This window comes from Corvus moneduloides, chromosome 1, assembly GCF_009650955.1.
Source record: "Corvus moneduloides isolate bCorMon1 chromosome 1, bCorMon1.pri, whole genome shotgun sequence".
NCBI classification, from domain to species: Eukaryota; Metazoa; Chordata; class Aves; order Passeriformes; family Corvidae; genus Corvus; species Corvus moneduloides.
This window is the reverse complement of record NC_045476.1, coordinates 71,966,189-71,979,383: the sequence shown is the minus strand read 5'-3', so window position 1 is coordinate 71,979,383 and position 13,195 is coordinate 71,966,189. Positions and strand designations below refer to the sequence as shown.

At 42.6% G+C, this 13,195-nt stretch overlaps 1 protein-coding gene across 3 annotated transcripts in view; it reads right to left on the bottom strand.

Moving 5' to 3' along the window:
• Positions 1 to 5,082: 5,082 nt before the first annotated feature.
• The window catches only part of ELOVL2 (ELOVL fatty acid elongase 2), a 47,551-nt gene continuing 39,438 nt past the window's right edge, over positions 5,083 to 13,195 (bottom strand). For all 3 annotated transcript variants that reach the window (XM_032115565.1, XM_032115546.1, XM_032115556.1), the window contains 5 exons: positions 11,832 to 11,909; positions 10,494 to 10,665; positions 8,576 to 8,700; positions 6,923 to 7,057; positions 5,083 to 6,284 (listed from right to left, as the gene is read on the bottom strand). In XM_032115565.1, coding sequence (XP_031971456.1) covers positions 6,156 to 6,284; positions 6,923 to 7,057; positions 8,576 to 8,700; positions 10,494 to 10,665; positions 11,832 to 11,909 — 639 coding nt within the window. In that variant the 3' untranslated portion in view covers positions 5,083 to 6,155. The remainder of the gene's footprint in view (positions 6,285 to 6,922; positions 7,058 to 8,575; positions 8,701 to 10,493; positions 10,666 to 11,831; positions 11,910 to 13,195) is intronic.

Sequence of the window (13,195 nt, the reverse complement as noted above, 5' to 3'; positions counted from 1 at the left end):
TGAGAAGGTCACACATGGGTAGCACCATCACAGAGAAGAGCAAGAAGCTGCCCTTGCCATTGCTTGACCATTTTATTCCTTTATCTTAAGTAGTCCTGACTAGGGTTGGCATGAGATGAACTTTGTTCATCCACATCATGATGTACTTGGTGCTTTCCTTGTGGGGTGGTTTAAAAGAAAACACCTCTTCAGCCCTGCCCGTTCCAAAGGTTCAGATACTGATTTACCCCCTCCTATTCCTAATGTGAAGGACTGAAATTCTGATTTCACATCCATGGTCTTGTGCTTATTTCTTTGAGGGCTGGCCCTGGTGACCTGGCTATGCTACATCCTCCTGCTGCTCTTCAGTGTCCTTACAGCTGCTGCTTGATTCTAGGCTCTCAAAGCACTCAGCTAAAGCAGCTGTGACTTTTGGGCTATGAAGCTGTAACCTCTGTGAGCAGCTGTGCTTGAGTCTGCTAAAACTAATTTTGCATGTTGGCAACAGTTTTTGGCACGTATTGGTCCCACTAGTGTGGTGGTGCAATGTGATCCACCAGCAGTGCCACTGACCTAAACAGGCTTTAACTGTGCAGTAGATGCGTAGCAACTCTTGTTTTGCTACATTTCCTCACCCTTCATTTGTTGGCACAAGGCTCTCTTGGTGTCTGCTGTAACTGTAAAAAGTTAGGAGTGCTTTTCATCCAAGTATCTTTGCTAGATAACTTGGAGTGCATCGGTCTTACTTCTGTATCTCTAATTGTTGAATCTCTGCATAACCTGTAACTGTAAAGCTTGGAAGGTGAGTGTTGAGCACTTAAGAGGGCATGGATAAAGGAAAAATCAGAGTTCCTTACTTAGTAAAAATTACCATAACGTTATATCCACCTACACTAGCTTTTAACTGTTTTATTGGAAAAGTCTGAACCCTAAAAAGCTGTTTTAATGATGGGTATGGGAGAGCAGAAAGGGATGTCACACTGCTTAGATTCCTTCTAGCCCTGCACTTATCTATCCCTTCATAAGAAACACTTTAGCTTTTGAGAAGCTCAGTGTGTTCCAGCTTGATAACCTGTGAATGGCCTAAGGTGAAAATTTTGGATTTTACTAATGGTCTTCTCATCTGCAGGCAGAAGTGTTTGGAGATGGCATCTGGGACAGAAATTACGTTTTTCTGACCTTGGACAGTCCATTTCATACCACTTCCTGCACTATTTGGTCATTTAAACCTCCTGAAGGTCTGAAGTCCATTTGGTTTCTGCAGCAGATCTGTAACTGGGTTATCCTTGCGTTACCTTTTGGAAGGTGGGTAGCTGACCTTGGAAGGTTTTCTTTGCCCTTCTCACTTCATGCTTTTTAAAGTGTTATTAATCCAGATATTTTTCTCCCTTTGAATGCAAATAGATGTAGGTCAATTTTCAACCTGTTCAGTTGCCTTGACACTTCTGAGCCAGAACAACAGATGATGTGGATGCTGAAGTGCAAAAACTATGTATCAATACTCAGAAAAAGAAATGGGAAATACAAAGTTCAGGTTAAGGATAACTGCTTCATGCATTTTAAGCTCTAAACAGGGTTTAATCGTAAACCGACTATAACCCCTGGTATCCTTATGCTGCATCTTTTTCAGGGGGTGATGCTGTGCCAAGTGCTTGTTTAACTACACATTCTGTGTCAGTGCAGTGGCCCATCTAAGGTCTACAGGGCTTACATCTACCTCACGTCAAGGCTGCACAAAGCCAGAGGAAAGGATGTCCTGTGTGGCTGGAAATAGGCTGGGGAGCTGTGCGTGTTCACCCTGGCCTGGGGACAGCCCACCCTGCTCTTGATAAGGCATGCTGAGGTAGGCTGGAGCACACAGGGACAGGTCCTGCAGGCAGTAGAGCTGCATCTAAGAGAGCAATGCACTGGAAAATGGCATGTATCTAGGAGGAGCTGAGAGCTATTATGTATTGGAATCAAACACAGCCACAGAGCCTTTCCTGGTTTTTTGTTTCTCGTGAGCAAGAGTTGAGAAAGCATTACTTATAGACAGACTGTGAGAAAAGCCTTGTAAAGCTGAGCCTTGGCACAACACATCAGCAGCTTGATTCACCTCCTTTAATTCCATTGTTCCTGGAAGGGTCTTTAGTAAAACTCATTCCTCCTTCTTTCCTTGAGAAGCTACTAACATCCCAAAACAGTGAATCAACCTCAATAGCTTTTCCTTCTGCCTGTCACCCCACACATGCCCTTTGGTGAGCAAAAACAGTCAAGTGTTTGCATGCCTCCCCACTCTGTTTGTATCTTCAATCTGAAAGAAATATTATTTCTGAGATTTGATTTCTCAATTGTCTCTCCCCTGTTTTCTACTATCACGTTCCAACTGAAAGCAATCTGATTATCAAACAAGGACTTGATGGGCAAGCACAAGCTTTGAACAAACAGTTATTGCAATATTACCTTTGTTCAAAAGTCCAAATTTTTATGGGTAGTGGGGCAAAAAGACTACATGGAAGCTTTACACCAACAGCAGTGAAGGTATTGTGTAAAGTTTACAGAGGTTGTTTCCCAGTCTGATGTGAGTGTTCTAAAATGCATCTGAAAAAGCTGGAGAACAAAAGCAGCCTCAAGTAACCAGTTACCAGCCCAATTTGATGCCTTAAAGAGGAGTGGAGACAGCCTGATAGTAAAATTTGTTTATTTACAGTGTTATGTATTACAGGAAAATCAGTTTAAAAAGTCAATGCTTCTCTTTCTTCAAAGTTGCGGCATTTTGAAGATGTTAAGACATATCTGAAGAATTTTAAACATACCTGATTCCAGCATTCCTGGCTGATCTGGATCTACAAGGTCTGTGACCATCTCTGGTTTTACCTTTTTTTTTTTTTTTCTTTTTCTTTTTTTTTTTTTTCCCCAGCCCTTTGAATTTCAAGTAAGGCATTTATTTATTTCCTTTTCTTTTGAATGAGATTTCAACAGGACAAAAGACAATATCTGCGTGTTTGATTGCTGTAGTAAACTTTAACACCTAGCACAGCTGACGCTTTCCACCTTGACAGTCAAATGTATGCTTTGCCATCAAAAGATTATGGACTCCACTCGGCCTAAAATCCATGCTGGGGCACTCAGCCCTTTTTGTGCTTGCCTTAGATGAATGGTCTAGCTCGTTACCTTGTACACTGTCTTGACAGCTCTTTCAAATCTCTGCCTCTACCCTGGCTTCCAGTATCAGGCTGATTTCTGCAGAGCTCTGAAGTGCTCCCTTTACTTAGGGCTGTGTAAAACACCCTCAGTCAAACCCACTAATTTCTTACATCTTGGGATTTTTACAGTATCAATCAGAAACACCTGTAAAGGTACTGGAAGGGCCAGTGAGAAATAGTATATGCATACAGTGTCCAGGCTTTGTGAATGCAGGGTTCTTGGGTTTTTTTATTTGGGTGTTTTTTGGGGTTGCTGCTTTTCCCCTTATTGAGTGCTAAATAAAACAAAACACTGACTTTCAGTAAGTGAGGTTTTGTGACCAACTTCGTGAAGAGGGGAGCAAATGTGAATATGCACCAGCTAGATCTAGGTTGGTGTGGTGGGGTAAAAGTGTTTGAATATTGCAGCTATTTTGGTCACCCAGTTCACAATGATGCCGTTCAGCAGTCAGGCTGCTCAGAGGTACTGCTTCTGCTGCAGCATTTTGGGAATTTGCTTCCTGCTGGAGCAGAAAGGTTTTGTCTACATTGCAATGGAGCTGGAACTGGCTGGTTATTACAGCTGGTGGTGGGGTCCGAGGCTGTGACCCAGGAAGAGATGACCAGTTCGGGGAGACGGTCCCAAAAGGAATCGCCTTCCCGGGGTCCGGTGTCTTCCTCTCAGCTGCTGGCAGAGGAGCCCTTGCAGAGGCTGTCAGCTCTTTAGTGATATCAGCTCGTGGTTTCAGCTCAGCTCTGCAAGGCAGCCTCCAGGCCAAACCAGACCAGAGAGAGAGACGAGAAGGCTCGTGTGGCTGGTTCCACACGAAGGGAGCTTTATTGTGGGTCCCCTCTGGCGAAGGGGGAAGCTACGGATGACCTCTCTCTGCCACAGGGGCGAATTGGTATCTTTTATAGGGATACAGGGGATCAGCAAGGGGACCAATTGATTACAGAGGGTCTGGGACAGACCAATGGGTTACAGAATGATCTGCATAGTGTCTCCCAAAGGATTGTGGGTCTGCCTTTCCTCGCCATGACCCAAAGTGGTTGCCTTTCCAGGGAGTCCTGCTGGGCGATTGCAAAATCTTTTATCTCAGCAGACATCCCTCCAGGGCAGTGGCTGGGCATATCCCACAGCTGGTGACAGGTGGCAGACAATAGGACTTTCAAGCACATGTTCAAGCAGAACTCTGACACAAGACACCCTTCTTCATGCTACTTTCTCCTCTTGCTTTTTCTGGACAATTCCATCTGTTCTTCTTCCCCTACTGTACCACTTCCTTATCCCCTTTCCCTCCTATCCATGAGCCATCATGGCTGCAGTCTCTTGGGCTGCTCCTGGTGAGGCTGGCTGCCATGTGTCCATACAGCTCCCTGGGACAAACCTTCCTCCTGCCTTTGCACCTGCAGTCTCCACAAGCCCCTGATGGCAGATCATCTAAATGGGGATATCTGGAGGGGATTACTAATCCTCTAGAGATGGAGAAGAATTGGACAGCAGGGCTTGGGACAGCCTCCTCTACATGTGGGCTCTCTGTGCTGGCTGGATGTGTGTTTGTCCTCCTCCTGCCATGGGACTCTGCAAGGTGACAGGAGTGAGAGGACGTGTCCTTTACAGAACTGCTTCAGTCCAAGGGACTTGCTGGGCTGAAGTGACTTCAAAAGCCGTTTTTGTAGAGAGAATTTTATACATGAGAATGGGAGAGACCAGAACTACTTCACTGTGAGGAAAGAAGTCTGTCTATTTTTAGTGAAGAAACTAAGTGGGCTAAATGAGAAAAGGGTGAGGGCAGATCTATAAAGTTAACCCTGGGTCTTTTTCATTTCTAACCATTTGAGTGGGGGTAAATGCAGTGAACTGAAGCAACAAAGATGGTGATGGGCTATTGGGAGAGAGACACCTTTACAGCTGCAGACAGCAGATATCTCCTTGCTTCTCCTACAGAGGATTGTGCCTCTGTTTCCCCAGCCAGAGACTAGTCTGAGTAAGGTCCACCTGGCACAGAAATTTGTGTATAACCTGCTTCGCTCATTGCTGAACTCACTTTTCAAATTTTCTGCATCTTCCAGTCTATTAATATGTGGCATGACAGTTTCCTTTGAATTAGCAGTGTTTGTGTAGGATTAACTTTATACACATTTACACTCAATGGATTTATCTTCCTTAAGATGCTAAGATCCTATTTCTTTCAAAATCCATTTACCTAGAAGTCCTAATGACTTAGCATATCCAAAGTAACTTGTTTTGCTCTGTGTTCAGAATACCAGACCGGGCAGTGCCAGGGGCTACCAGTCCAGCCCCCTGAAACAGAAAGCTCCTGCCAGCCTTCCTGGCATTTGAATCAGGTTGCACTTGTGTAAAGCAAGTGAGCGTGGTGCACAACCGCCTGCAAACTATGGGATGGTGCACCTGGGCTCTGCCCTCTGTCATGTCCTTCCCCAGGGCTGACACAGGATCAAAGGGCACCTTGCTGGTGTCCATGGGGAGGGAGTGTGTTTTGGGGAATTGCTGAGAAGAAGAAAAGAGGGGTATGGTGATGGAAAAGGTATGATTCTCACCTTCCCCCCCCCCCCCCCCCCCCCCTTATTTTCCTGACCTTGGCTGCAGTTCAGCTGGATGCACTGGGTGCAGTGTGAAGCCTTGCCTCAAGACCTCTCACATGCCCAGAAAGTGCTCACCCTGTTAGTCTGAACAGAGTCCTAACCTTTTGAAGGCATTGATGGATTTATCCATCAAGTGTTTCATAAGGCGTTTTTGTGTCAGCATTAGAGATCAGAAAGGTTTTCTTTTTCATATGAGAAATATCTTGGCTTTCTTTTTCTGATGGTGATCTTTGACAAGACAAGTAATTCTACTCATTTTGTTAAAACCTAGATAGCAGTACATTAATAAGTGTCTGGTACAAAGAACTGATAAATGTAATCAAATAGGTTTTAAGCTAAAGCTTGTAATTCAGTCTTTTTTCTTCTTTTTCTCTTCAGAAAAAAAGATCATAGGAAACACTATACTTATTGTGCCTTCTTATTATTCTGCAATCCATTGGCAGCAGCAAAGTAGTCCTTATGGAAGCCATTCTTGATTTCTGTTGTGACAGGGGTTTCCTTTACAGCTGTTCTTGAAGGTGCTTTCCGGTATGTCTGTAAAAGCAAAATCCAAAGTAAACTCTTGGGTTCCTTTAGAGCCTCCAAACCGCTACTTATGGTTAACTGTAAATGGAGCTCTCTGGTGTTTGTTAATGCAGATGTATATATTTTCTTCTGATGGCATTAATGGTGCTGCAGTCTTTTTGCTGCTGTGGGTGATGTTACTTTATTAGTCTTACTGTAATACTTCTCAGTATCAAAAGAGATTTCAAGCCTTGTACACTAAAAGCTTCATGTATACAGGCAGGCTAGAGCACCCCCTGCTAAAAGATGTTGAAGTAAACAAGGCAGAGACAGAGCTGTTCATTTCTTTTTTTTTTTTTTTCTCCTAAGGAGGAGAAAGACTCAAAAATTTGCCCACCAAAGCAAATTTGACCTCCTGTGTACTGAATGCAGTACCTGACTTGTTATACAAGTGCAGAAGAGCTGAGCTACAATGAGGAGGTCATCACTGCTAAATAACTCTCTCTCAGACATGATTGTATCTGTTATTCTTAAGTGACATATATATTTTAATACTAACATATTTTAAGCACTGATGATCATTTTACATCTGAGTCCACCCAGACTGGTATCCAAAAAGTTCTGTTTTCCCCACCCTTGTCAGAGAGCTCTCAGAGAAGACTGCTTACCTTAATGTAGAAGTTGATGAAGAGAATGACCAGTGTGGCCATGTAGGAGGACTGGAACATGAGGCAGCCAAATGGGAATCCACATGGCTTCACAGCCGCACTGAGTGTGTGCACAATAGTGAGCAGAAACTGGATCTGTGGAGTGAAGGTAATGCAAGAGTATTTGCTGAGAAAGGGTCACTGCTAGCTGAATCAGATACAGCAATGTCCCCTAGTCCTGCTCTTTGAAAGTTTGAGTACTCTTGAAAACTATCCCTTTCTAACCTCTGAATGTATTGTGAGTTAAGTTAAAATGGTGCTCTTGTGAAATTAAATAAAGCCCTAAGGGGTCAGAGGTTTCTAAAAGTAGGCCTAGTTGACAAAAGGGAAGCTTTTTTTTTTCTCCCCTCTCAGATTTAGTAGGTGTTGTTCTATCTTCCAGACCTTGTTGTGACAGGTACAACTGGTGTCTCTGTTGCTGGGTAGAAACAGGAGGAAACTCTCAAGACTCCTGGCAATAGCTTTAGAAGTCTGAAGGGCAGGGATGATAATTTATAAAACTTACCCATTATTGTTATAAACAAAATAGACTTGACTTGAAGATTAAGGTCAATAATTGACAATTAATAACACAGAAGGATAGCAAGAAATAAAATTAAAAACCTCTTTCCCTAAGCCCCTCAGGTTCTGCTTCACTTCTGATTCCTGTACTTCCTTCCACGTGGTGCAGGGGGATGGGGTTTGTAGTCAGCCTGTATTGCTTTGGCTTTGCTGCTCCCTTCTCCTCACAGTCTTTCCCTGCTTCAGTCCTTCCCATGGGAGAGAGTCCTAATGCGTGTGTTTCCCACGGGCTCCAGTTCTTCACAAACTGCCCTAGTGTGGGTCCCTTCCTCAGGGTCCAGTCCTTCAGGAACAGGCTGCTCAATCTGTGACTCCCCATGGGGTCACAGATTCTGCCAGCAAACCTGCTCCAGGGTGGGCTCCTCTCTCCATGGGTCCACAGGAACCTGTTTCTCCATTGGCTGTATCTTCCTTCAGGGCAGATGTGTCCATTGCTGCAGCAAGAGGTCCTCCATGGGCTGCAGGTGGATCTCTGCTCCCCTATGGACCTCCATGGGCTGCAGGGGAACAGCCTGCTTCACCAGAGTCCTCACCACAGGCTGTAGGGGACTTTTTGGCCCTAATTCCCTCCTTTTGCTTTGACCTGGGTGTTTGCAGGGCTGTTTCTCTCATGTTTCTTAGCTGCTGTGCAATATTTTTTTCCTTTTAATAAATATAATACCACAGAGGTGCCCCCAGCTTTGCTGATGGGCTCAGCTTTGGCCAGTGGGGAGGGTCTGCCTTGGAGCTGGCTCTGTCGGACAATTTTTGTGACTTTTAAATCAGTTTCTTCCACAATTAAGGAGCAGTCATCTTCTATGCAATAGTTCAAAAATAATAGAATTTTGTGGACTGAAGAGTTTCTACTGTTTGTTTTGTACAGAAAACACTTCTGAACATTATTTTCTTTATTAAGTTATATCAGGCTGCACTAGTGACTTCTGCCCTATGATAGTTCCATTATACTTCAATTCTAACTGGCAAATAACAATATCTACCTATCGTTCGTTTAGTTCTCTCTCATGTTTTGAAGGATTTTTGGTAGTTAGAAATGAGAGTAAAACAGATACATACCAGTTGTGCCTGAGTGAGGTATTTCTTCCACCAGAGGTACTTGCGCATGGAAGGGATGACTGACAGTCCGTAGTAAGAGTACATGAGCACGTGGATAAAGCTATTCAAAGTGGGTCCAAAGAAACCTATAAAAATCCATCAGGGAAAATAAAAAAAACAACTTAAATATCAACTGCTAAAAAGTGAGAGAGGATATTATTGCTTGTGATGTCTCTTGCATATGGTAAATATTCCTTTCATGCTTACTTCTTGCTAAAGACTTTCCTGATTTGTAGAGGTGCTTTCCTAGGGACAACTGAAAAACCAAATGATACTTCCTAGAGGGTTTTTTCTCATGATGAATATTCTGTTATTATCTCGTATTTTTTTTCTCCTCCACTTTTTTCTATTCTGTAGTTTACAGGCTATTTTTTCCCCTCTCCTAAAATTCTTCTTGCTATGAGTCTTATTATTCCTGCAAGCTTTGAACACTGCTGTGGATGACTTTGCTGCTAGTATGCAGCTTAGGGCCCTGGGAGACACCTGTACTCCTGCTGTCTGATGCAGTAGCAAGGGCTTTACTCTGAATTAAACCAGCCTCTTGTGCCTGTGTTTGATCATCGCTCTTGTTTTGTTCTTTGGGTCTTCTGCTAGATGCACATTTACAGAATTTCCTCCCAGATAATACCTTGCTACTCTTACTAGTGAATACTAGTATTCACTAGTATCCATTTAGTGAATACTAATTCTAGAGGAAGTTAATTATCCTCTGTACTTCACAGGCTATGGAGGAGTAGCAGCACTACTCTGTGCAGTGTGCTCATGTGTTTGATGGCAGTGCTTCAATTACAAGATGGACTCACCAGTTGTCCTGATTTTGCCACTGATTAACGACTTAGCTACTGATTTAATTACAGTAGTGCAGTACTAGTGCAAATTGTGGGGACCAGGTTCACATACATCAGAAAGCACAAACCCCCACTGATTTGCTTATACCTCTAGAAATAGCTCCTAACTGCTATGAAATCTATGATCCCTGTTTCTGCCTGTAACAGTGATTTACTTTGATTTTGTGCTGTCCACAGCAAGTGCCAACAAATGTGAATTCTGCTTTTGGTTCTGAAAAAGACCTGCAAACAAGTTTCTTTACAAAATGTTACAATGGACTGAGGTGACTCCCTTTAATAGGTTTCAAGAAAACTGGTGGTTTTTTTGGTTTTTTGTTTTTTTTTTTTCCTCAACTTTGAAAGCAGTGCCACAGGAGGCCTCTGGCTGTGTGAAGCCCTGGAAAAGTGCACATGTTGTGAGACAGCTGAAGTAGTTCTCTGCTGTTTGGACTTCTTATATAAATGCAAGTGACCAGCCTGTGGCATCATTGATCCCTTCCTCAACAGGGAAGATGATGATAGTTTTACAATAACTTCCTAAGGATGTATTCTGATATGAAACAGAACAGACTCAAACTGGTATTTTAATTAGTGACTATGTAAGTAAAGTATCTTGCTAAAGCACAGATTGATGCACATGGAAGTCGAGCTTGTAAAAGGGCCATTGATTTAATTTGTTGTGATTGATAATGGCTTTAGCAGGGTCATGAATTCTCCCTGCATCTGCTTTTGGAGTAGGTCTTGTATGTGATGGCTCTTGTGTGCTACTCAGTGCTGTTATGCTTAAAAGAGGTTTGAAGAGAAGTAAATACATGAGCTTGTGGCAGCTAACTGGAAAATCTAGGGCCTAACACTCTGGTATTTTTGGTCTGAACTTTTAACCATGCTTTTAATTTTCCTGTGTTCTGCAGGTGGTCAGCAGTTCTGAAAGGCTGTGAACCCTAAAGGGGACCTCATATTGCACAGTGACACAATTCCTTTGTGTGGTGATGTGATTCCTCCCCAGCTGCTGCTGACTTAGACCCCAGCTGATGAAGCTAACAAAGACTTACTTTGCCCACAAGGTATCCAGTTCAGAACACACCACCAAATGTTAAACATAGTGGCGTGGTGATACACATGAAGGAAGGTGATCTGGCTGCTTTTCTTTCTCAGTACAAAGAAGATAGTGTCCGTGAATTCAATTACTTTGGAAAAATAATACCACCACAGCACCTTGGCTACCTGTACAAGCAAGAACAAAGGAGCAGGAGATCAATCTCTGTCCATACAAGTGCTTAAATATTGCTGTACTACTTCACTCCCTAGGCATGCAACTTTCCAGAAGACACTAATATACTACTGAAGGAGAAGCACGAGCTCTGGCTTCAATTTTATTTTGCTTCTTAATGAAGCAGTTTTTTTAAAAAACACACATCATCTTTTATGCAATTGTATGAATATATAATTGTCAAAATATAATTTAAGAAATATAAACTTTGAGGAAGGGTTTTCTAATTGTTCTGGGTTTTTTTTCAAAGATATAGTTTTGTGGGTTTTTGTTTTATTTTGGGGGGGGAGTTTGTTGGTTTTTTTTGGTCTTTTTTAAGGGTGCTACCAATTTCTTGACACTGAACAGATTTTGCTGCCAGATTATTTTTTTTGAAAAATCTAAATTTGATACCCAATGCAATTAAATATATTCTCCTCTAGAGTAGAGATGTTTTATCAGAGCTCAGGATGTGCCCTAGGACAGTTAAAGACCGTTAAAACATAAAGGAGAAAAACATTTCTTTGAGGGGAAAAAGGTATTTAACTGACTTTTTCCTTGTCATAGCACAGACAAATTTTGAGAGTTGGGGAAAATTATATACATTAACCAGTCTTTCTGTCCTTGAGGTCTAATGTCATCTGGAAAGTAAACCTGATGTGGGGAATAACAAAGGGTTTAATACATGGAATTACTGTGATGCAGAAGTAAGGGCTGAAACTACAGATGAGTCAAGCCAGCAAAATGTCTCTGCAGTTTTCTAGAGTTTATAGTTGGGCTTAAATCCTGCTCCTGCCCAACAAGAGTTACATTTTAGATGACTGATTTTTGTTCAAAGTTTTTAAATTATGTAATTCTCAGTTTTAATAGGCAACACTATTTTGACTTGAGGTCTTGATATGTGGCTTTTCAAAATGCTTCCTGTCCTGCTTTCCTCTGCAAGGATGCACCTATATTGAATCAAAAAATGTAACACTTCTTGTTTTCTACCAGTTGTTAGGCAACCTGACTAAAACCCTGATGTTAGAGATGTTACTGAGAGCATCCTTCTAACTGCCATGAATGCAGAGGTGTTGCATCAGGGATGTGGAGGGGAATGACTGCTGTGGATGCTGAGGGCTGAGCTGCTTTCGTCTCTCACCCGGATATCAGCCTCCCCTGCACTGTGGAGGTTCTGGCACTGCAAGTTGTAGCCGCCTTCCCATGTGGCAAGGATGAGCTGGAACAGAAAACAGAGGAATTACATTCATGAACAGATGGAATGGTTCTTCCCCCTGCAGTTGTTCTGTCCTCAGTGGTAGGTACTGACTCCTTCCATGAACTGATGCTCTTAAACTAGACAACTTGCTAATATCGTCCCTTTTGAAAGGGGGAAGGGCATCAGTTAAGCTGGAGATATGAAATTATGCATTTCTTCTCTTTCTCTGGCTTTAGAGCCTTCAAGGCATCCATTAAAACCTCTCATTACTTAATGTATCTCCAAATCCTTGCTCCAAAGCAAACTCTGGAATATTATATCTCTATCCTCAAGCAGTATGGGCAGAGCTTAACACAGCTACTTGTGCAAAGCTGTCCTTGAGAAAAATTCCCTGATGCCAGGCAACTAGAAGGCAAATGCCAAGTAGCTCAATGGGAGAAATATCTCCTAATGCCATACATGTCTCCTTAGTGTACACTGTTAAATGCTGGAGGAAGTGAAGGAGAGCAGGCACAGAGCTGAATGGAGGCGTGAATAGGCACACAAGCAACTTCTTAGATTCCGCACATGTCACACAGGGAAGCAGACAGAGCAATGAAATATCAGAGTGCCACATTGGGATGGAGCAGGTTTCTAGAAAACCATATGGTGGTTTTTCATATGGAATATTTTTATAGTAACAGCCACCCTAAAGCACTCAGCAGCCCTTTTAGAAGAGGGAGCATCATCTCTTGCCTATAAATGCCATGCAGAATCCGTTCACTTTGAAAAGGCCTTGCTTGTTCTCAAATGAGTGCAAAGTGGGTTTGGGGGCAAACTGAGAAACTCATGTTCTGGGGTCCCTCTACAGATGCTGCAGTGAGCAATGGTGGGAGAAATGCATTGAAGTGTTATGCTGTAAGCAGAATTGCAAGATACTGAGAGAAGTGGGTTGCTTTCAATTCTGGAGCTATATTCACAGGGGTGGTGTGTGTCAGCACAGAAGGGATGACTTTTCCCTCTAGTTCATGCTGAAAAGAAGTGTCCTGTGTTGAATGTGTGGCAGTCCATACAAAAGTGAAGCAGAGATATTCTCAGTGCTCACACTGAATTAATTCCTGGAGTAAATACATTAAAAATTATTATTGATAATATTTGGAGGATTAGAAAGTAGCCTAGAATGCTTATTATAAATTCACATTAAAATGCATTGACACCTGGAGAACCAGGGTCTTCTACAAATTTTTTCTGAATTCAAATTCAGGTTGTCCCTGTAATATGAACTTAGCTGGTTTAGGTGGCCAAAATAACCTATAGAAATTACAGAG